The 22,078-nt window shown below is 39.9% G+C and overlaps 1 protein-coding gene across 1 annotated transcript; it reads right to left on the bottom strand.

Moving 5' to 3' along the window:
* Positions 1 to 19,584: 19,584 nt before the first annotated feature.
* On the bottom strand, positions 19,585 to 21,562 carry LOC148691555 (uncharacterized). Its single transcript, XM_088682282.1, has one exon. It carries the CDS (start codon positions 21,185 to 21,187, stop codon positions 19,826 to 19,828), a length of 1,362 nt encoding a protein of 453 aa, XP_088538408.1. The 5' UTR covers positions 21,188 to 21,562; the 3' UTR covers positions 19,585 to 19,825.
* Between the last annotated feature and the right edge of the window lie 516 nt (positions 21,563 to 22,078).

Here is a 22,078-nt window from a genome sequence, read left to right as displayed (position 1 = left end):
CACTTGTGAAATTACCAAAATGCCCTTGATGTTCAAAAATTCGTAAAATCTTTGTTTTAGCTCTGAATTTGATTCCATTCACACCCACGTGTTCATATCCATGAATGCTATGAATAAATTACAAGAAAAATTCCTATGTGTCATAGAGCGAAAGTCAACGTTTTTGTTGTTAACGGTCCTTTCGTAAATTTAACTAATTAAAACGTAAAATTTAACACAAGTTGTTATAGCTAATAGCTCCCAGGCCTCTTTCCTTTATTTTTCAAGAATTCTTCTTGCTTCAAAAAAAAAATTCTATGCACCTCAAGAGTTTTCTTTTCTCCTCAAGGGATTTTTTAAGTAGGCAACAAATTTCATCCAATGGAGCCTGATCAAGATTTTGATATATCATGTGAACTTCGTAGTTTTAGCACTGGGTCCCACCGAGTGTGTCAAAATGTTGACCCTAAAAACTACTTAGCTTACATGGTGCACAAGTCAAGTAATTAATACGCTAACTACGTCATCGGTTGAATGCACAATGTGCCAACTCGTCGACCGAGTTCAGTCGGGGAGTAAAATATGTTGCTGTGGCATTGGGCGTGCTACTGACTTCTTAATCTCGTGACTATAGCTGAGGAAGGAACACATCTTGTCCTTCGGTTGCACAACTTGAAGACAAGGCTGCTAGTTCTACAAAGTTCAATATCAAATTCAGCTTTCAGTGTGCCGAATGTAGTAACTTGGTAACAACTCAGTTCGCCGAGAAGGCTAATAAGATGACCTCTTCCAACAAAGACTCAAAAATCCTTGCTAACCGAGACTTGGATAAGTAACTAGTCGGTCTCAAAGTAGTGATGTCTATCCAAACTGAAGGTGCTCCTTGATCTGCTAATTTTATGGCTCCAGTGGTGTTTATCTAAACTGTGAAGGAAATATTTGTGAAAACAAGTTCATTTGAGCAACATCTATGACATGCAATTAACAATTAAAGGCAGAATCATGCTTGTATGCACCCAAGAACAAAACTTAACCCATGAAATTCAAAGCCTAGTAGTTGGGTGAACCAAGACTCAACTCAAGAACAAAGTAAGTTGAGAAATATTATACCTTTGTTGATTCCTCTTTTCATAAGCAAAGGCTAATCACCAAGAGATAGGACCTTCATTCCTTACTTCTTAGCTCCATGGATTTCTTGGAGGAGGATGGTTGAAAGGATTCTCCAAGTTCCCAAAATAGAGAACCTCTAATTTTTCCACACCAAGGAGAGCTTTGGTGAGGAGATGAGTGACCTAGGAAGATTAGATGCTAGTAAAACCTTCCTAGGGTGGCCGGCCTCTTAGAGAGAAAAGGGAGCTTGTGTTCTCATCTTTTCTCCAAAAGAAACCCTAAGGATGAAATGGCTATAAAGTTTCCTTTATACCAACAAAATGTAGTGGCAAACTTGCAATTAAAGCAAGTTCACTACCCTTTCTTTATATGGCCGGCCTTAAGGGTTTATAGGGCTTTCAAGCCCTTTGTGTTTTCAAGTTGTCATACAACTTGAGTTATTGGCCTTGACATTCAAGTCCAATTGGGCTTTGCGGCCCAAAACTAACCTGAGGTCTAAAATGAACTTATTCGTTTGATTAATCATCATATTAATTAATCCTTGCCATAAATAATTAAACCATTTAATTATCCTTACTCATCTCCATTATTTCTTCAATCTTTACCTTACACAGTGTACAATCCATTAGGTTCCTTTTCGCGAGGCAGTGAACGATTATAACTCTTCATATCGATTGTGAATTGAAACTTACTTTCAATTCTCCCTTTAGTGATTATACACATTTAGGGCTTCCGCAAACCATGAGTGACACCTAGCAGTATGTCATGGTTACCCAAGCTAATCAGAAGAGGTGGAGAATCTATTCAGTTTAGGATTACAATGCAATACGATCTTTCTCTAATACAATACTCTTGACTTCATTGTTTGGTTTGATAGTTTATTCATGTCTACTATCCAATGTGATTCTTTTACTTATATGATTACCTTGAATATAATTTGGAACGACTTCCTAAATCTCATTCATACTCTAGCTAGAGATTCTTAATCATATCATTGAGTATTCTCCCTCAAACGGTTTAAAGGTTAAAGATCCCTTGTTGCGCATTCACTTGCCTCCATGGCTAAGTGGCTTAACCCCAACTATGTCGTGGACACCCTCTAATGGAGTGACTTTGATATAGTCAAAGATCAAGGACCTAACCACAAGACAACTATGATGCCTCAAGTCAAATGACTACTATGCATTATCCCAACCATGAGTTCTCATGTGACATGAGTATGAGAACTCCTCCTTGATCGTGTTCAGTGGACTCATTCTCTATTGAGCACCTACATGCTTGTCTTGGTGTCAATCACAATAATGACTCGAGACCAATCACTCTCCCTAAGAGAAGACATAGCACATACTGATCTTAACGAACTGTCAATGCCTAATTGGCAATCCTATGATCAGGAACATTTAGGATATCTATACGAAAGAGAATGGTCTCATAAATCTAACTTCTTTAGATCACATTCTGCCAATTGCATATTCCTTGGACTTATTGTTTAAGCATATAACATTTATATGAGACAGCTTAAAACAATAATCTTTGCCCTTTATATTAAACTAGATTAACATGTGAAATGTCCATAAAGTATCATCATATAATTGGTTTTAGGGCACATTTCCAACAAACTGAAGATGTTGTCGATTGCCTCAACAATGTTGTTTATCTAAATTGAAGATGTGTTGGCAGGGGAAAAAAATATAAAAATCTCAAGATGTTTGAGAGGTTTGCGCATGGCAATTGTGTGTTAAATTGGAGGGGCTTTTATGTCATCACTGCCTCTGTACTTATAGTACTGCAAAAGTTCGATGATACCACATAACAAATTGTTACCGTGAATCCTACTTTCAGTATAATATTTAGGAGAATATTGTATTTCAAACCAACCATGTACATGCGGAAGCCATCTTTATCTCCTCGCTTTGCAGAAATCAATTTGTATCCAAGTATTTGATGGCCTCTTAATACCATGTGCTGGAACCAAAGCATGCAAGTTTACCTTCTAGCCATGCATTTCAATATGTATCCAATACTTCATGTAAACTTCTTCTTTAAGATCCTGATGCAAGAATGCATTTTTGACATCCATTTGATACATTGACCATCCCTTATTCACAGCAACTAAGAAAAGTACCCTTATTGAGTTCATTTTGGCAACAGAAGCAAAAGTTTCCTTGTAGTGCACATCAAGGGTTTGTGTGAATCCACGAGCTACCAATCTTGCTTTATGTCATTCAATTAATCCATCTGAATTGAACTTGATCTTATATATCCATCTGCATCCCACAGCCTTCTTCCCTTTTGGTAACTTTACAATGCTCCAAGTGTTGTGTTGATCGAGAGCATGTAACTCATCATGCATATCTTTCCTCCACACTTCAGATTCACTAGCATCATGGAAATTTTGAGGTTCTGTGAGCTCAGAAACCTTGTTAAGAAATGCATGATGTGAGAATTATACGCACACAAATTAAACCCTCTTTTTATCAATGAAGAATGTAAGTAGGGATCGTTCTGGACCGGGGATTAGGAGGGATTGTTAATCACTTGGATTTGACTCAAAAACGTAAAAACACAATATAAAACATTATATTAGACTCAAAGAATGCAAAACTAAACTTTAAAACACTAAAACAAACCAAAGGACTCAAAACAGCCCCAAAACACTCAAAACTGCCTTAAAAACACAATCTGGGCAGTTTTGAGCACTTTGGTGAATTTGGACGAATTTGTGTAATAAATTGAATCAAAACACTTATAAACACAAACTAAGACACTTTCTAACTAAATTGGACACTAAAGTAAAGGGGGATTGAGGTTTTGACGAAATTAAACGAAATGCACAGATTGTAATAAAGGGCAGATTCTAAAGATGAATTTGATGGAATTGAATGGATGGGAAGCTAGCTAAGGGGTTCATCTCCACACATGTTATACTTGCACACAAAATGATTTCTAATTGCTTTTCAATAAACCATGAATTCTCAACGGCCCAGATTAACCGTGAATTGCACTAATTAACCCTTAGATTTTCCTAACGTTCTTGAATTGGATGATTGCATACGACAACCCAAAACATTCCCCACAAGTCCCCTACATGATTGCATAATAGAGATACAAGCAAGAATCATTAAGTTCTATGAAAACCATAAGCGTTGACAAAGCACTTGTTACTATGATTGCATGAAACTTATGCCAAGAATTTACTTAACGCGATTGAGATCATCAACCTTTACTACTTGTGAATATAATTCCATAACGATTAGGTGAAATTTCCTTATATCCTAGCATCCAATTTATGCATGATAATTAAGCGTGCACTCTCAACCAACACACACAAATCAATGTAATTCACATAGATAAGTAAATTGAATTCACAACTTATGAAACGCAATTGGAAGTAATCAAATCATATTGCAAGCATAAACATGTATTTCGAATCCCCCCCTAGCCAGGGGGGGTTTAGTTCCTCATACGCACAAAACAAAGAGAATTGAAATTAACCATTGAAATCAAGGAGAGGAAAGCACCTAAAAATTCCAACAACTCAAACTTGAATTGTATGAACGTTTAAGCACTCTTCTCCTCCTCTTCGTTGCGGTACAAGGTCTAAGCACGGGTTTGTTGTGAATTTTGGGGGTTATGGATGGTGTAGAGTGATGTGTTTAGGATAGGGATGGATGTAGGGGATGGCAAGGCTTATTTTTGGGCAGAAAATATGAAGAATAGTGAAGTATGGATGTGTTATAGAGAGGGGATGAATTTCTGGCGTGAATGGTGAATGAATGAATTTTTTTGTGGCTGCAATGGATGTTTATTTATAGGTGGATGAATGATTAAAGAGGGAATATGACAGCTAGGTTGGTTGGTGGCTGCCATCATGAAGAGTGCATGGATGTGGCTGAATGGGTTAAAGAGGGAATGATGATGGGAGAGCATGTGGGTGACAGCTAGGTTGGTTGGTGGCTGCAATGGAGGTGTGGAATGATGATAGGAGAGCATGTGAGTGAATTATGAAGAGTGAATGCATGTAGGGTGCTGCTATGGTGGGAAATATTGGGCAGAAAATATCCTAAGGCTTTATTACTTAGTTTAGGAAAGGATGTAACTCCAAATCCTCCTTTAGGTCTTCAATTTCGTCCATTCCTTTTGCTCCAAGCATATGCTATCCATTCCAAGCCCAATTGTGCTCCAAGCATATGCGTCAAGGTGCAATAGGTGTTGACTCATATTCCATTGCTTCTAAAGTCACACTTTGCAAGTTTTCACACTCTTCATCAGTTGTATTGCTAAAAGACTGGCCTTCATTAATTTGTTCACTCGAAGAGAGAGTTACTTGAGCAAGTATGTTGGCATTCGATGTTGGGACCTTAGTGATCATGACATATGTTTTTGGTAAGGGAAACAGATCCAAGTAGTTCTCCACCTGAGTGGTAACTTCAAGATTCTTGCTGAAAAAAAGGGTTAGTTTTATGAAACCTAACATTCTTAGATACTAAGTTTCTTAAGTTGAGGGTTATAATACTTGTATCATTTTTGAGTTAAAGAATGCCCAAGAAAGATGCACTTTGCTGCCCGAGGATCTAGTTTATCTCGATATAAAGATTGAATGTGCACAAAACATATGCATCCAAAAACTTTAAGGTGTGAGAGATCCAATTTTCTTCCTTTTATTATCTCCATTGGAGACTTGAACTTTAACACTCTATTAGGCAATCTGTTAATCAAATAAGCAGCTGCCATAACACCATGTGACCAGAATTTTTTAGGCACATTCATCTGCAACATCAGTACCCTAGTTTTCTCCAACAAGTCATGATTTTTTCTCTCAGCAATGCCATTTTGTTGTGGAGTTCCCACACAAATAGTTTGATGCATAATGCCATTATTGCTCAAGTATTGTGTCATGATTTGAGACATGTATTCTGAGCCATTATCAAACCTTAAAGTTTGAATGTTTAAAGAGAAATGATTTTTGACAAGATTATGGAAATCTTTAAACATATCCATTGCTTGAATATTTTTTTTTTATTACAACCATGCAGCCCTTGAATAATCATCAACAAAGGTTACCAAATACTTGTAACCATCAAAAAGATTTACTAGTTGGTCCCCATATATTTGAGTGTACAAGCTCAAAAATCTTGCTAGCCCTAGAAACCGACTCTCCCAAAGGTAACCTAGTAGATTTGGACATATGGCAAGTTTCACACTCGATTGCTTCTTTGCTCAACTTGGGAAACAAGGTTGACAAAATAGGTTGGGAAGGATAAGCTAGACATTGATGCCACAAAAGGTTGTCTTGGTTGGAAACTGACTTGACTTGAAATGCACTTGGACAGTTTTTTGAGATGTAATATAGGCCATCTAGGAAAAAACCCTCACCAATCGTCTTCTTGGTAATACAATCCTGAAAAATGACACTTTGTGGTGAAAAAAAAAAAAAATGACCAAACAGTTCAAAGTACTTGTGATTCTTCCCACAGATAGAAGCTGAAAAGGAAATGAAGGTACATAAAATGTCGTAGACTTAATTTTATCTAAAATCCCCTTTCCTACAACCTTGGCCCCTTCACCATTTGCAACTGACACTTGTCATGGTTTATGCAATTTTTCAAACTCTTTTAGTTTCGATACTTTGTTAGTCATGTGGTATGTGGCTCCAGAATCAACAATCCAAAAATCATGCAACAACTTGACATTTGGAGCAGTTTTGAAAGCATTCAAAATACCTTGAAGGTCTTGCTTTGGCAAGTGATCAACATTGGCCAGAAATCCAGCAAACTTGCCCAACAAGGTCGTGGTATTTCCATCTTCACGGTCAACAGCTTGATCAGCTTCTTCTTTTTCTGTTTCCTTGTGTAGGAAGGTTGCAAACTTGTTTATAAGGTCTGCAGGATGGCTGTGAATTGCTTGTAAGGAATATGACTATTCATAGACGAAGATGAAGCCATGTTGGCTAGGTGGGAAGGTTGCTGAGGTTGAGGTTGCCTTGGTGCACCTTTGTCTTTCAAGAAGTCTGGTTTCAACTCTGGATGCAAGATCCAGCACGTCTTCTTTACATGACCATTGTAGTGGCAATGCTGACACTTCAAATTAGGGTTTTTACCCCTGTAACATTTGCTTTTGTTCTGGCATTCATAACCTTCCTTCTCACTTCCTCTCGTTGAATGGTAGCACAGATGCTTGTGAAGGTTAACAGCTCAGGATTCATGAGAATGTGACTTCTCAGATCCTCATAATCCGCACTCAAGCTGGATAATAGCTGAAAGATTTTATCCTTCTCAGTCCTTTTTAAGAAAACTGTGGAATCAGTAGTATGTGGCCTGTAGACATCCAGTTTATTCCACATTCTTTTCAGAGATCCAAGATGCTGAATAAAGCCCTTACCTTCTTGCTAAATAGCAGAGATATCTCTTTTGAGTTGAAACACGCGAGCGGAATTGTTTTGGTTCCCATACATCTCCTTCACTGTTGTCCATAGTAAGAGAGAAGACTCTGAGTAGCTAAAGATCTTAGCTATTTTCCTTTCCATGGAGTTGAGCAAGCATGACATAACAAGTTAATCTTTACGTAGCCAACCTTCATAATCTAAGGACGTATTTTCTGGGGCTGGCACTTTACCATTGATGAACCCGAGTTTGTTTCTTCCACCAAGGGCAAGAGTAATTATGATTGACCACGGGAGATAATTGCACTCATACAGTAGTACTGAACTAAGCCTTTGATTGGGATTGATATCCACTTCTGAAAGCTTCTCAGGTTGAGAAGTAATGGTGTTGTCAACTTCCTGGTTGACTGAGGCTTTCTTCAACCATTTGTTTGAAGATTGGAGGTGTTTACAAAACGAGATACACATAGACAAGTTCAAAAGAAAACCTGCTCTGATACCATATTGACTTTTAAGTGTAGTTCTTGTAGACATCGAAATTTCGGTGAAACAAATGTTCACCAACGTATTAAAGTTTTGACGTGTCAGGGCATACATGGCATACGCCACGTGTCATACAAATTGTACACATGGCATATGACTCAACAAAATAGGAAGAAATACCCTTGGATGATTAAACAAGTTTTTCTTCTCAATTTGGGCAATGACAAGGTAAGCACATTTCAATCCATTACGGATCAAAGCAAGTTTTTCTCATTTGGGCAATGACAAAGTAAGCACATTTCAAGTTTAAAATTGTATTAAGTGGGAAATTAGGCCATAAATAAGACCACTTCAATTTCAATATTGCATTAAGTGGAAAGTTAGGCCATTTGTTAGACCACTTCAATTTCAATATTGTATTAAGTGGGAAATTAGGCCATAAAGAAGACCACTTCAATTTCAATATTGCATTAAGTGGAAAATTAGGCCATTTGTTAGACCACTTCAATTTCAATATTGCATTAAGTGGGAAAATTAGGTAATAGTGCTTGGGTGGGAAAATTTTGTGGTGGTGATTCACTCTCAAAGCCTATAAATAGGCTTCTCCATCAAGAGGAAAAAAACACCAATTCACAAATACATTTCTCTAAACACACCAAAACCTTGAAGCCTTAGAGTTCTAAAGCTCTCAAGAAAATCCCGAAGGATCAAGAAAGCACTCTTCGTTCTTCGTCAAATCCTCCTTCAAGATCAAGCCCCAACGGCCCTTGAAGAACGTCCACCAACTCAAGATCAAGCCCCGACGGCCCTTGAAGAAAGTGTTCATTGTTCATCATCCGTTCATCCTAAGATCAAGCCCCGACGGCCCTTTGGATCAACAACATCAACAAAGACACACACCAAAACCTTGAAGCTTTAAAGTTCTAAAGCTCTCAAGAAAATCCCGAAGGATCAAGAAAGCACTCTTCGTTCTTCGTCAAATCCTCCTTCAAGATCAAGCCCCAACGGCCCTTGAAGAACTTTCACCAACTCAAGATCAAGCCCCGACGGGCCTTGAAGAAAGTGTTCATTGTTCATCATCCGTTCTTCAAGATCAAGCCCAACGCCCCTTGAAGATCCATTCATCAACTGTTCATCCTTAGATCAAGCCCCGACGGCCCCTTGGATCAACAAACAAATCCACACATCTATTCTTCAAGATCAAGCCCAAAAGCCCTTGAAGAAAACCAACTGTTCATTCAAGATCAAGCCTCGACGGCCCTTGAAGAAAACCAACCGTTCTTCAAGATCAAGCCCAAAAGCCCTTGAAGATCCGCTCATCCATCAACCTTCAAGATCAAAGCCACGAAGGCCCTTGAAGAAACTTACAACTGTTCATCCAAGATCAAGCCTCAACGACCCTTGGATCAACAAATCTACATCTTACGGAGATAGAATCAGAGGATCAAAATACAAAGAGATCGTAACCCCAAAATCATCAAACCACAAAAAATATTATTTTGTACGCGTATTCTTGTCTCTTGTTTTCAGGAATTTTTCGTGTTCACAAATTTGGCACGCCCGGTGGGACAATCTCTACCTCTCATCTCTGTCTCTGTTCAAGATATTCAAGCACACTCCATGGCTTCAAACAAAGAACAAGTCATGACCATCGGTACTACCTCCATTGAAAAACAGCTGGTTCAGATGAAGGAAACAATTGCAAGGCTGATAAAGACTGCAGATGAGAAAAACTTGCAAACTGCCAGACTCATCAACCGTTTGGAGGCGCAACATGGTGTCATAGTGAAACCAAGCTTTCTTCCAACTAAGAGGACCGAAGAAGGCTTCAACCCAAATGCCTACGAACTCATGTCAAAGGCTAGGCATGACTTTGCTTCCTCTTCAAATCTTGGAAAGAAGGTTTCAAACACCGTCAACGACAAAGATCGTGACCTCACCAAAACTCAAAAGAAGTTGAAGGAGCATGGTTACGGAGTTGACAACAACAAAGCTGGACTTGGCTTCACACCAAATGCACCTGTGATGATTTCAAACAAAGCGAAAAACACTAGCGCTCAATACGTCAGCGTGAGCATTGAACAAGACCAAGAAGAGCCTAAACCCGCCCCTCGGACGTCGGTCTTCGATAGGATGAGCCATTCAAGCTCCAGAATTTCAGTGCTTAATCCCATTGGTAGTCAAGACCGAACCTCTGTCTTCAAGAGGCTTAGCGCGCCAACATCCCAAAGCTCTGTTTTTGAAAGGTTGTTAAAGCCTAAGAAAATAAGCAACACAGCTATCTCTCCTCTGCGACGATCAGCTTCGGAAACATTTGAAGATAATGAGAAGCCTTTTGGAAAGAGGAAGACAACACCAAAGGAAGAAAAGTTTGATGGGTTAGCAGAAAAAGGCGACGTTCGAAGCTTGATTCCTTCAAGGATGAAGCGCCAAGCAATCCTAGAGGTTGACACAAAAGGACCACTGAAGGTAAGGAGGCGCATCATCGTCCACACTGGCAAATCTTCATGCCAACAAACCCAAGAGGATGGCACTGAAGATGAAATCCCTAAGAAAGATGTCACTTCTGGCTCTTTCGACTCAAAGTCTTCACCTCGACTTTTGGGGGCATACTCCAAGTCAAGTGAAATTGAAGGATGGACTCATGTCACTCCGAAGAAACTACACGAGAAACATATGTCTTCTCCACAAGTGCACCAATCAGAAATGAGGGAAAGCAGCTTTCGCCAACCTCCAAAGCAATGTGAAAATGTTGAAGATAAGAAAATTTCAACACAAAGATCGTTCATGCAGGATCTTTTCTTCCTCGAAGACTTATTCAATTTCTCGATCAAGGCTCCTTGCTATAAAGATTGTGAGGAATGCCTTTCGAAGATCGCTTCGAAGAAATTGGACAAGCAGCAACCATCTTGTCCACAAGTTTATCAGTCGAAAAGGGGGCAAAACAGCTCTTGTCAACCTCCAGAACAATGTGAAAGTGTTGGAGATAATGAAATTTCAACACAAAGATCGTCCATCCCCATCACAATGTGCGACCGCTTCCCAGAAGACTTTTTCAATTACTCGGTCAAGGCTCCTTCCTATGAAGATTGCGAGGAACACCTCTCCCAGATCGCTTGACAAATCCACAACAACAACCAAAGCTCCTCGTTCGCACGAGCCTAAAAGGTGACAACCAAAGCTCCTCGTTCGCACGAGCCTAAAAGGTGACAACCAAACGCTCCTTGCCTGCACAAGCTGAAACTGCAAACGGCACCAAACGCTCCTTGCCTGCACGAGCCCAAACTGCAAACAGCACCAAACGCTCCTTGCCTGCACGAGTTGAAACTGCAAATGGCACCAAACACTCTTGGCCCGCAAGAGCATAAACTGTGTACGGCAAAATCATCATCAAAATCACCAAAAAAAAAAAAAAAAAAAAAAAAAAGGGCAACAAAATTATTGCAAAGAAGAAAATAAGGGAAAGAAGGTGCACGGCACCACTTGCAAAAGTGAAAAAAAATAAAAAAGAAAAAAAGAAAAAAAGAAAAAAAAAAGAAAAAAAGAAAAAAAGAAAAAAAAAGAAAGAAAGAAAGGAAATAACACATCTTGGTGATATATATGTTTTATCTGTATTTAGCACAATACACTGAATAAAATAAAGCATGTCCATTGATCTCCGAGAAATTACAATTGCGTACAAAAAAAAAAAAAAAAAAAAAAAAAAAAAAAAAAGATGGAGCTTTCACAAAAGTTGTTCACGTGAAGGCCCACTACTTGGCAAAACTCCAGGAGCGGGAGGCATCGAAGATGGATCATTCGAGGCCTCAATACTTGGTTGAACGCTAGATGACGAAGGAAAAAGGTGCCTCTGGAAGAAAGTCGCAAGCCTTTGACGGTCACTTTGAATTCGACCTTCAGATTCTTGCAGCTGATCAAGCTTCCTCTTCATGCTCGTCGAATAATTATTTGCAAGCACGTGCAAACCTCTATTCTCGCGCTTAAGCTGTTTGATCTCTTGTTTAAGATTTTCCACCTCCGCCATCAATGATTCAACTTGACGGGATCGAGCAAGTAGGCGTTGGCCCATGTTGGACACAGAGCCCGCACACTGAACACTGAGAGCTAGGGACTCTTGAATGGCCAACTCATCGGACCGTCCTGAAAGCAGCCTACTATCTCTAGGAGTGAGGAGGTTCCTAGCTATTATCGTAGCTGTTGTTGCATCCTTCATCACGGAGTCTTCACCTGTAAGAGGGCCATTAGAAGATAAGAAAGACGGGCACCATATATTACCCTGACGTGGCGCACCCATATCACGGCTGAGACTCAAATCTAAGCAAATGTTAGATGGGTTAGCCATTTTCAAAGATGTTAAAAGAGAAGGGTTGGATGGAGTAAAAATCTCAAAGGGCCGTTAAAACAAAATACACCGGAGACGATTTTCACGAATGGGCAATCTCCAAAGTGTGCATGTTGGAGGTGATCGATACCTCTATAAAAGGAGAGGCGACACAACTACCGATTCAAAAAAATTGAAGAGACACCACTCTTCAAATCTTAAAAGCCGGATTTTCCTGCATAAAGTTCGTCAACACTCTTCAGACACAATCTCAACTTTTCAGATAACGCGTGCAACTTTGTCAAAATATCTCTGACAAAGTTGAAAACGCGTGGAGGTCATTATCCCAACTACCACACTTTTGCCGACAAGCGTGGGTGACAAAGCCGCATCCGCACTACTACTTGCCATTAAAATTCCTATATACGTCTACATTCATGGCAAGGCATACATCCAAAAACGCATGACTCTTCTTCTTGGCCAAGAATGTAGCTGCAACCAAACCTCTCAACATGCTCAGTTTTCTTCTTCCCTGAAAGACAAAGAGAGAGAGAGAGAGAGATCAGTCGGCACTTGGAATCAAGCTTCCCGTTTGGAGCCGACTGCCTGGAATCCCTTCCCTGATTGCTTATCCAGCCCTGCTCTCAAGTACTCATCTTCAACTATTGATGTACCCCCAAAGATGATACCAGATGCCTGGAGTACAGATGAGGCAGGAGGAAACGGTAGATCGAAGCATGTGGAGACAAGTACAATAAATATATGTGCTGATTCATTCGCTGCTTCTTCAAAAGCAAAAGTATCTTATATCATCAAGGGCGAAAGCAAAGGTATCTCATATCATGCTTTTTCCCTGTCTTTTCCTTTGCCCTTGTTCTCACCTGCCAAGACAAGGACAGAGAAAGCAATATGTCGGAACCTCCACTCAAACTTGCGCTGCCACCAAGAAGTGATGGTCCATTCAAATGCAAGGTTTGCATTCCACTCCTGTATCAGAGGACAAATACTACAAGAGAAGATGCCAAACCTGCATAAGGAAATACCACTTCTGCAAGGGGAGCAAGTAAGGCAAGTGAAAATGATACATCGAAGCATGTGGAGACAAGCACAACAAATATATGTGTTGATTCATTCGTTGCTTCTTCAAAAGCAAAAGTATCTCATATCATCAAGGGCGAAAGCAAAGGTATCTCATATCATGCTTTTTCCCTGTCTTTTCCTTTGCCCTTGTTCTTGCCTCCAAGACAAGGAGAAAGAAAGCAATCAGTCGGAACCCGAAATCAAACTTCCGATCTGGAACTGATTGGCCAGAACCTTTGCCTGGTTTCTTACCTAGCGTTGCTCTCGAATGCTCGTCTTCAACTGTTGGTGAGTCTTGAATTCCCTCAGTGCATACTTCAGGACAGGCGACGGAGTGTCGGCTCTTTACACTGAAGCTGCCAAGTATAGATGAATTGCTGAGAAGTGATGCCTTGAAAGACCATTTAAAGGCAAAGGGTTGCGCACCACCTCGGCTATGTAAAAGAAACAAGCAGAGAAGAATGCGGTACAAGGAGCTGGAACAAACTGCTGGAGCACGACGCCTTCCCCTGCAGCACCATCCAGACAGAAGAGTTTAAGACAAATCCAAGCTCGACATCATTGTTCTAAGAGCTCGAGAAGCCTCAACAACCCTCCGCTGGCGCCGTCACCAAAGAGCAAAGCCTCGCCGCGCGACGCCGTTAAATCGTCAACACTTCTTCAAAAAGCAAAAGTATCTCATATCATGCTTTCTCCATGTCCTTTCCTTTGTCCTTGTTTTTACTCGCAGGGCAAAGAGAAAGAGAGCAATCAGCCGGCACTTGGAGTCAGTCTTCCGATCTGGAACCGACTACCTGGAATCTATTCCTTGGTTGCTTACCTAGCGTTGCTCTCGAGTAGTCATCTTCAACGGTTGATACACTTCCAGAGAAGGGACCACATCTGCTTGGAGAACAGCTAAGACGAGTGACAATGAAACATCAATCTTGTGGATCGTCAACAAACGCAACAACTGCATATGCTGAGTCATCCTCTAACCCTCTTCAATATGAATTGGAAAGATTGAACAAAGAAACAGGTCATCACCTCCACCTCGTGCTTGCCTGCCATGTGTCTGAATCCTGAAACCGCTCATTGTTCTATTTTCACTCAAGATCAAGCCTCGATGGCCCTTGAAGAAATCACAAGCCCGATTCAAAATCAAGTGTTCTCCACCCTTGAATCAAATTCAACTCCAGATAAAAAGGAGTAAGTTCAGACCTTTGGGGGAGACCAAAAGAATCCTCCAGCCCAGTTCAAGACTAAGCCTGTGGAAAATCAACGATTGGAGGAAACCAGAAAATCTTCCAGTCGAACTCAAGATCAAGCTTCGATGACCCTTGAAGAAATTTCCAGCCCAATTCAAGATCAAGCCTCGACGGCCCTTGGGTTGACATCTACATTAAGGGACTTCAAAACGCATCTTCTACACGTGACAAGCACATGTCTACGACGCGCCTTGAAGTGGGGGCATTTGTAGACATCGAAATTTCGGTGAAACAAATGTTCACCAACGTATTAAAGTTTTGACGTGTCAGGGCATACATGGCATACGCCACGTGTCGTACAAATTGTACACATGGCATGTGACTCAACAAAATAGGAAGAAATACCCTTGGATGATTAAACAAGTTTTTCTTCTCAATTTGGGCAATGACAAGGTAAGCACATTTCAATCCATTACGGATCAAAGCAAGTTTTTCTCATTTGGGCAATGACAAAGCAAGCACATTTCAAGTTTAAAATTGTATTAAGTGGGAAATTAGGCCATAAATAAGACCACTTCAATTTCAATATTGCATTAAGTGGAAAGTTAGGCCATTTGTTAGACCACTTCAATTTCAATATTGTATTAAGTGGGAAATTAGGCCATAAAGAAGACCACTTCAATTTCAATATTTCATTAAGTGGGAAAATTAGGTAATAGTGCTTGGGTGGGAAAATTTTGTGGTGGTGATTCACTCTCAAAGCCTATAAATAGGCTTCTCCATCAAGAGGAAAAAACATCAATTCACAAATACATTTCTCTAAACACACCAAAACCTTGAAGCCTTAGAGTTCTAAAGCTCTCAAGAAAATCCCGAAGGATCAAGAAAGCACTCTTCGTTCTTCGTCAAATCCTCCTTCAAGATCAAGCCCCAACGGCCCTTGAAGAACTTCCACCAACTCAAGATCAAGCCCCGACGGCCCTTGAAGAAAGTGTTCATTGTTCATCATCCGTTCATCCTAAGATCAAGCCCCGACGGCCCTTTGGATCAACAACATCAACAAAGACACACACCAAAACCTTGAAGCTTTAAAGTTCTAAAGCTCTCAAGAAAATCCCGAAGGATCAAGAAAGCACTCTTCGTTCTTCGTCAAATCCTCCTTCAAGATCAAGCCCCAACGGCCCTTAAAGAACTTCCACCAACTCAAGATCAAGCCCCGACGGCCCTTGAAGAAAGTGTTCATTGTTCATCATCCGTTCTTCAAGATCAAGCCCAACGCCCCTTGAAGATCCATTCATCAACTGTTCATCCTTAGATCAAGCCCCGACGGCCCCTTGGATCAACAAACAAATCCACACATCTATTCTTCAAGATCAAGCCCAAAAGCCCTTGAAGAAAACCAACTGTTCATTCAAGATCAAGCCTCGACGGCCCTTGAAGAAAACCAACCGTTCTTCAAGATCAAGCCCAAAGGCCCTTGAAGATCTGCTCATCCATCAACCTTCAAGATCAAAGCCACGAAGGCCCTTGAAGAAACTTACAACTGTTCATCCAAGATCAAGCCTCGACGGCCCTTGGATCAACAAATCTACATCTTACGGAGATAGAATCAGAGGATCAAAATACAAAGAGATCGTAACCCCAAAATCATCAAACCACAAAAAATATTATTTTGTACGCGTATTCTTGTCTCTTGTTTTCAGGAATTTTTCGTGTTCACAGTTCTATCTTGTATTGCAAAGTAAAATCATGAGGTTACAAAAAGGAGGAAGAGATATTTAAGAAGAAGGATTCGGTGCACATTGTAGTGCACGAAGACATCCAGGAAACTCCTTGAAACACCCCACAAAGGTTAGTCTAGTAGTCTTACATCAACATACCTCAATCTCCTTAAATCAAGGGGTCTAGAGACCATCCACTAATCTCCTTAAATCAAGGAGTTGACAACAAGGAAAAGACTTACACCAATCTCCTTAAATCAAGAAGAAAAAGACTACTTACAAAAAGATAAAGTAAGAAAACCCTAGAACCTATAGCATCCCTAATAATCACCATTCCTTCCATATGTATTAATATTTACTTGCTTTATCCCATCTTTCTTTCCAACTAAATGCAAACCATGCATTATCAAAAAGCTCAACCTTTTCACATCTCCCATTTCTGCATGCCGTCTTTTCCTTAGATTCTGATAAGTAGCACTTTTCCGTGTTGATCAGAACGCGAACCAAGCTGGACAATGTGTAACCACATAGAGTCGTTGTACAATGCCAACTTCTTTCATTTATTTGACTCTCAAGCCACAACTATAAGGTAATTCCCATTTTAATAAATTCCTAATAAAATGGTAATATCAATTATGGCCTCTCTCATCCAACAACTTAAAGTATCACGGCCGAGTGCGTGCAAAATCACGGCCTCTTAATATTCAGAGTCATCCGACGGCCTTCTGCTCGTTCAACGGTCTCGATTACTTGGACCGATAGTGTCATTTTTGGTCCAAACAGATACCATGGATGACCAAGAGCGTAAAGGGAAAATTTTGATTGCATAATTACTCGGAAAAATAAGTTTATGCATTAACTATTCTGATTAAATTGATAAGACACATTTTGAGGACAGGAATTTTTATGATTAAGATCACTTTTATATGTTACTTAACTGTTACAGTAATTTTTTCACTCATGTTGTCAAATGAATTATTGTTTTTTTTAATGTAGGAATACAAAAAAATTACAACTGGAGTTCAACATATCAAGTATGTAAGTACATGATAGGAGCAATATATCACAGTGACCTTACCTACTTTACTTTTATATTGATTGAGATTTTAGTATTTTTCTGCTTAACGTTTCAATTTTTATTTTGTTTACATAAGTATTATTTCATTTTTTTTAAATTAAAATTCATTCTCTTGTAATTTCTAAATAAAGATCGACAATGAGAAAGTTCGATTTGGACAAACAAATGTTCACAGTTCTCAACCGTCAAAGCAAAGGTATTGTAGGAGCAATCAACAAAGACGAAGACGACAATCTATGAATTCATTACAGTGGGCTCAAATTTCCTTCATTTGGGGTTTTGTCTCACTGGGTACAAATAATGTTTCAATTCTGTCACAAACATTCTCCCTCAACTTCTGTGAATTTATCCCTATATTATGTGAAATGATGATTGCCTTTCTTTTATATTCCTAATATGTCTCATAAAGAAGGAAAATAATGAAATAATAAATAAATGAAGCAATCGACACAAATAAATACATTTAAATGTGTTTGCTAAAAAAAAAATGTGAGTCAGACTTAGCACATTGTGATTAAAAAATGGTCTTTTGAACGCGCGGAAGCACATGCAAGAAGACTAGTATACACATTAAGTAAGTTGCCCTTTTAATGATTTTGCTGCTCAAAACACATCCAAATCATTATTTTTCTTTTCATCACTCGTTCGAATATGCTGAGTGTACAAAAGTTTTTTATCACTATTTTTGTTTTCATGAAATAGGTAATACAGTCCGACATATATACTATACAAACAAAAACCATAAATTTTTGTTTCACATTCTAAACCCTAAAAGTAATCAACCCAAAACTAAAATTGTACAATCCCAAAATAACCAAAGCCAAATCCTAAAATATGGTTCAGGGTTCCTATTGATCAATGTACTAAGACACACAATTTCAAGTCAATTTATTAAAATAAAACTAGTATTTCACAAAATTGCAAAACAAAAATTGCAATGTAGTTTCTCACCTGGCAGTGGAGGCATACAAAAATTAGAGGATGGCAATGAAGGAGCCATCCACAGGCCACCGATAACGGAAGACAAGGAAGTCCGTCCTGTGAAAGTACCAGAATCAAGGAGGGAAGGGGCGTGGAAGCCCATTGGAAGTGTCTCACCCTTGAGTTGACAAGTGCAGCTGCCATATGCATGACTATACATGCATCTAATATGACAAACATTCAGAGTTCATTATATATAAACAGAGTAGAGACCGATTATACTTCGTAAAATCAACAGACTTGAATCAAGATGACGTCAAACGAAAATAGGCTGTGCCAGTTCATTAGGCAATCGACATAGCAATAAGAGCACGAATGGATTTCTGTTATTGAGAAACAACAGAGATTCCCAAAAGAATAAGAACAGAACTATATTACTTTGATCCAAAGGACAGTACCTCACATGGACATAAGTAGCAAAAAATTCAACAGCACTAGTAGCTTTAAATCTACGAGAAACCAAGTAGTCGTGTAGCTGACACACTTTTTTGGGCTAAAAGCTCAATTCGGACATCCCAGATCATTTGGAGTAATAAAATTTGTATGTCAATCTCCGGAAGCCAAACACGAACTAAATCATCAAATCAGTTTTAGCATTAATTTACATACACCATCCACATCTCTACATTTGAAGCATGCAAGGATGCAAGATAAAAAGGATAATAAAGTTCTTTTTCGTACTGCATCATTACATAATAATAACAATAATGGACTAAAGAAGAAGCTCCTAAATCAGAGTGGGGCCAAATTGGCAGCGGGAGAACCATACTAACCTGACGCCGGTTACTTAGGGCCCCGCAGGAGATCAAGTTCCAGGTCAGTTTTATAATTTTATATGCTGGTCGAATCCCTTGATAAAAGAAGATGTCACTTATATATCGACTAAAGTAATGCTAATCCTCATCCTCCTCTTTTCAACATGCGCAAAAGATACACCAGTGCATGCATGTATTGCTCATTACAAGCAAAGTCATACACACAATCATACTAAAGGAAGGTGGAATGCCAGAGTTACAACATCAAAGTATTCTACTTGAGAAAAAAATAAAAAAATTCCGACAGAGATCTACGAAAAGTTCAGAGTGTAAGCATGGTCTCTCGGAGTACTTATTTCTTTAGACTAGTAGAATAAAGGGCAGTAAGAACAAAACTAATTTCTTCTGACATGAACCTAGTTCGCGGCCAAAAAGAGCTTTATCTGAAAGGTAGAAGTCACAATACTGATCAAAACGGCTTGATTTCACACTCATAATTCCAACACATTATTGAGGGATAAAGAAAATTTATTCAATTAAAACAGGATAATTACATAAAAATTTCGAGTTGGGAATCCATGGTCCTTATTGACTTGATTTCAAGCTCAACAGATCAGTCAATAATCATATCTAATTGAACAAAGTACAAATCGGAGTGCAGTAAACAATTTTCTAACCTTTATATTTCTCACGACACTGCAGACATTCATACATACAGAGCAGAGAGCAGTTTCTTCAAGGTAAAGCCTTATCCATCGACAATGAATTGATCATCTTGATTTTCTCCTTCAACCCTAGCATCGTCATGAACCAAACTATTCACATGGTGCAAGTTCTGCATCATTTGTGATAAATAATGGTTACTAGCATTTGTATGATCAGACAGTCCAGCTGGATGAGCAGTCCACTGGGAGACAATCCCAAGTAACTGGCTCATAAGGTTTTGTTGCTCGTGAAGAATACGAGTCTGCATCTGGCCCATCGCTGCCCGGTGGTGACCAAACATTTCGTCAATCCTCATCTTCCATTCTGTTCTCCTCCTATTCATCCTCTCCTCCCATTCCCTCTCATGAATCAACTCTTCCTCTTTCCTTCTTCTTTCTCTCTCTTCACTCTCCTTCTCCAATGCTTCCCATTCTAAAATCCTCTGCTTCTTTAACTTCTCTCTTGTCTTCCCTTTCGTCTCCTTTTTGTTTGCCCATTCCTCCCATTTCCATTCTCGTTCTTGCTCACACTCCATTCTAAAATTCTCACTCCCCTGTCTGTCCCGTTCTCTCGCTGCCTCGCCATGCTCAAACCGTGCCTCCATTTCCTTCAACTTGCCCAGTTGGTTACATAGAAAGGCCCATGCCTTCTTCTTTCCCAACCCCGTCGACACCTCCCTCTTCTTCTTCTTCCTCTTCTTTAAATTATGACCACTTTGCTCCACTCCTTCGCACACAAACTTGTCATCTCCATTCTGCCTCAACCGATCATTACTATTAAAATTCTCCCGTCCCTCCTCCACGTCGTACTCAAATCCCAAACCCATCACTCCATTCTCAACCCCATCAATCCCCGCCCCAAAATCCCCATCCGAATGACCCAATTGCCCAAACTCCAGAAGCCCCATTCCCCTTCCACTCCCCACAAACCCCCCACCATTCTCACCATCCCCATTCACAGACACCATCAAATCATTACCCCTATTACTCACAATCTCCACATCCCCAAAAATGTCCTTATACCTCAAAAAATTCGACCAATGTGCGAGGCCCTCCATCCAATCAAACTCCTCCTCACTACACTCCCCACTCCCACCACCACCACCACCACCACCACCCCCCGAATTACACTCGGCTTGCTGCTTCTTAATCTTCTGCTTCACAAGAATATACTGGTGCCTCATGTTCTGGACCTTGGTGGAAACATCCTTCCAAGACCACTGCCAACGATACGCAATCGGGTCTTGAAGATGGTGCACAGAATTCACATAGCAGGCAATGGGTTTAAACTTTTTCTCTCTAGTTTTCATCTTAGCAAGGGTCCCATGAGAAACCATCTCTCCGTATCTGTCGATCAGAGTTCTCTCCTCGGACTCTGTCCACTTCTTTCTTCTCGAGGACATCATTTTTGTGCCCAATAACCAATCTTGACTGTGCAAAAACAACCTCAAATCCCAGAGGCTAATGACAAACACCTAAAATCTGACAGACCCAGATCGAGAAAACATGAGAAACGAGCAGCAAAGTAGAGAGAATGGAGCGAGTGCTTACCTTGAGATGGAGATTGAGAACCTGTGGTGGGAATTTTCTCGGGAAAATTGGTAAAGAAAGTGAGGGGAGGTTGTGGGAGAGTGATCGGTGGGGTTTAGTGTAGTTTTCTGAATCTTTTGACTCATGTAGTTAGGAGGAGAACCAACAGTTTTAACTGTGGTCTTGAAAATTTTTGTGTCCAACTACCGGAGTAGATAAACCAGATACAACGGGAAGCAGATTTCCTTGCGAGAAATGACCTATTTACAAATTCGCCCTAAAACTTATTAAACGACCCGTCCTGAATAAATATATATTTTCTCCCCGAATGTGTGAAAATGATGATTATGCCCTCATTGGCTTAGTGACGTGGATGTACGTATATAGTTTTAAATTATTTTTCCCGCTAATGTGATCAAATTGTACTCAACATCACGAAAACGTTGACGCGAGTTAAGGCCGAATCGGGTTCGTAGCGAAAATATTACTCAGGAATAAGTGAAATTTGGGTTGGTTTCTTTTTAGTTGGACTCAATTGTTTGGGCCCTAAACATTGTAGCCCAACTAGGCCTTGAGACCCTTTTATTTATGACCTATCCTGTGATATACACACACATACACAAGTGCCAAACCCTTCCCCCTCTCCTTCTTTCTCGAACCCTCTCTCTCGTCCGTACAACCATAGACCAATTGTGCAAAAAACCCTCCAAACCTCACTCATCGACCTTTCTAAGACCATCATCACTCTTCTCGTGACTCCACAAGAC

This window comes from Pyrus communis, chromosome 13 (genome assembly GCF_041283825.1).
Source record: "Pyrus communis isolate YQ-2024b chromosome 13, ASM4128382v1, whole genome shotgun sequence".
Taxonomy (NCBI): Eukaryota; Viridiplantae; Streptophyta; class Magnoliopsida; order Rosales; family Rosaceae; genus Pyrus; species Pyrus communis.
Note: the sequence above shows the minus strand (reverse complement) of the source record. Positions and strands in the feature narration are given on the sequence as shown.

Bases quoted from the DNA above. Each gene is read 5' to 3' on its own strand.
- LOC148691555 (XM_088682282.1), bottom strand. From the start codon at position 21,187: ATGATGTCCTCGAGAAGAAAGAAGTGGACAGAGTCCGAGGAGAGAACT.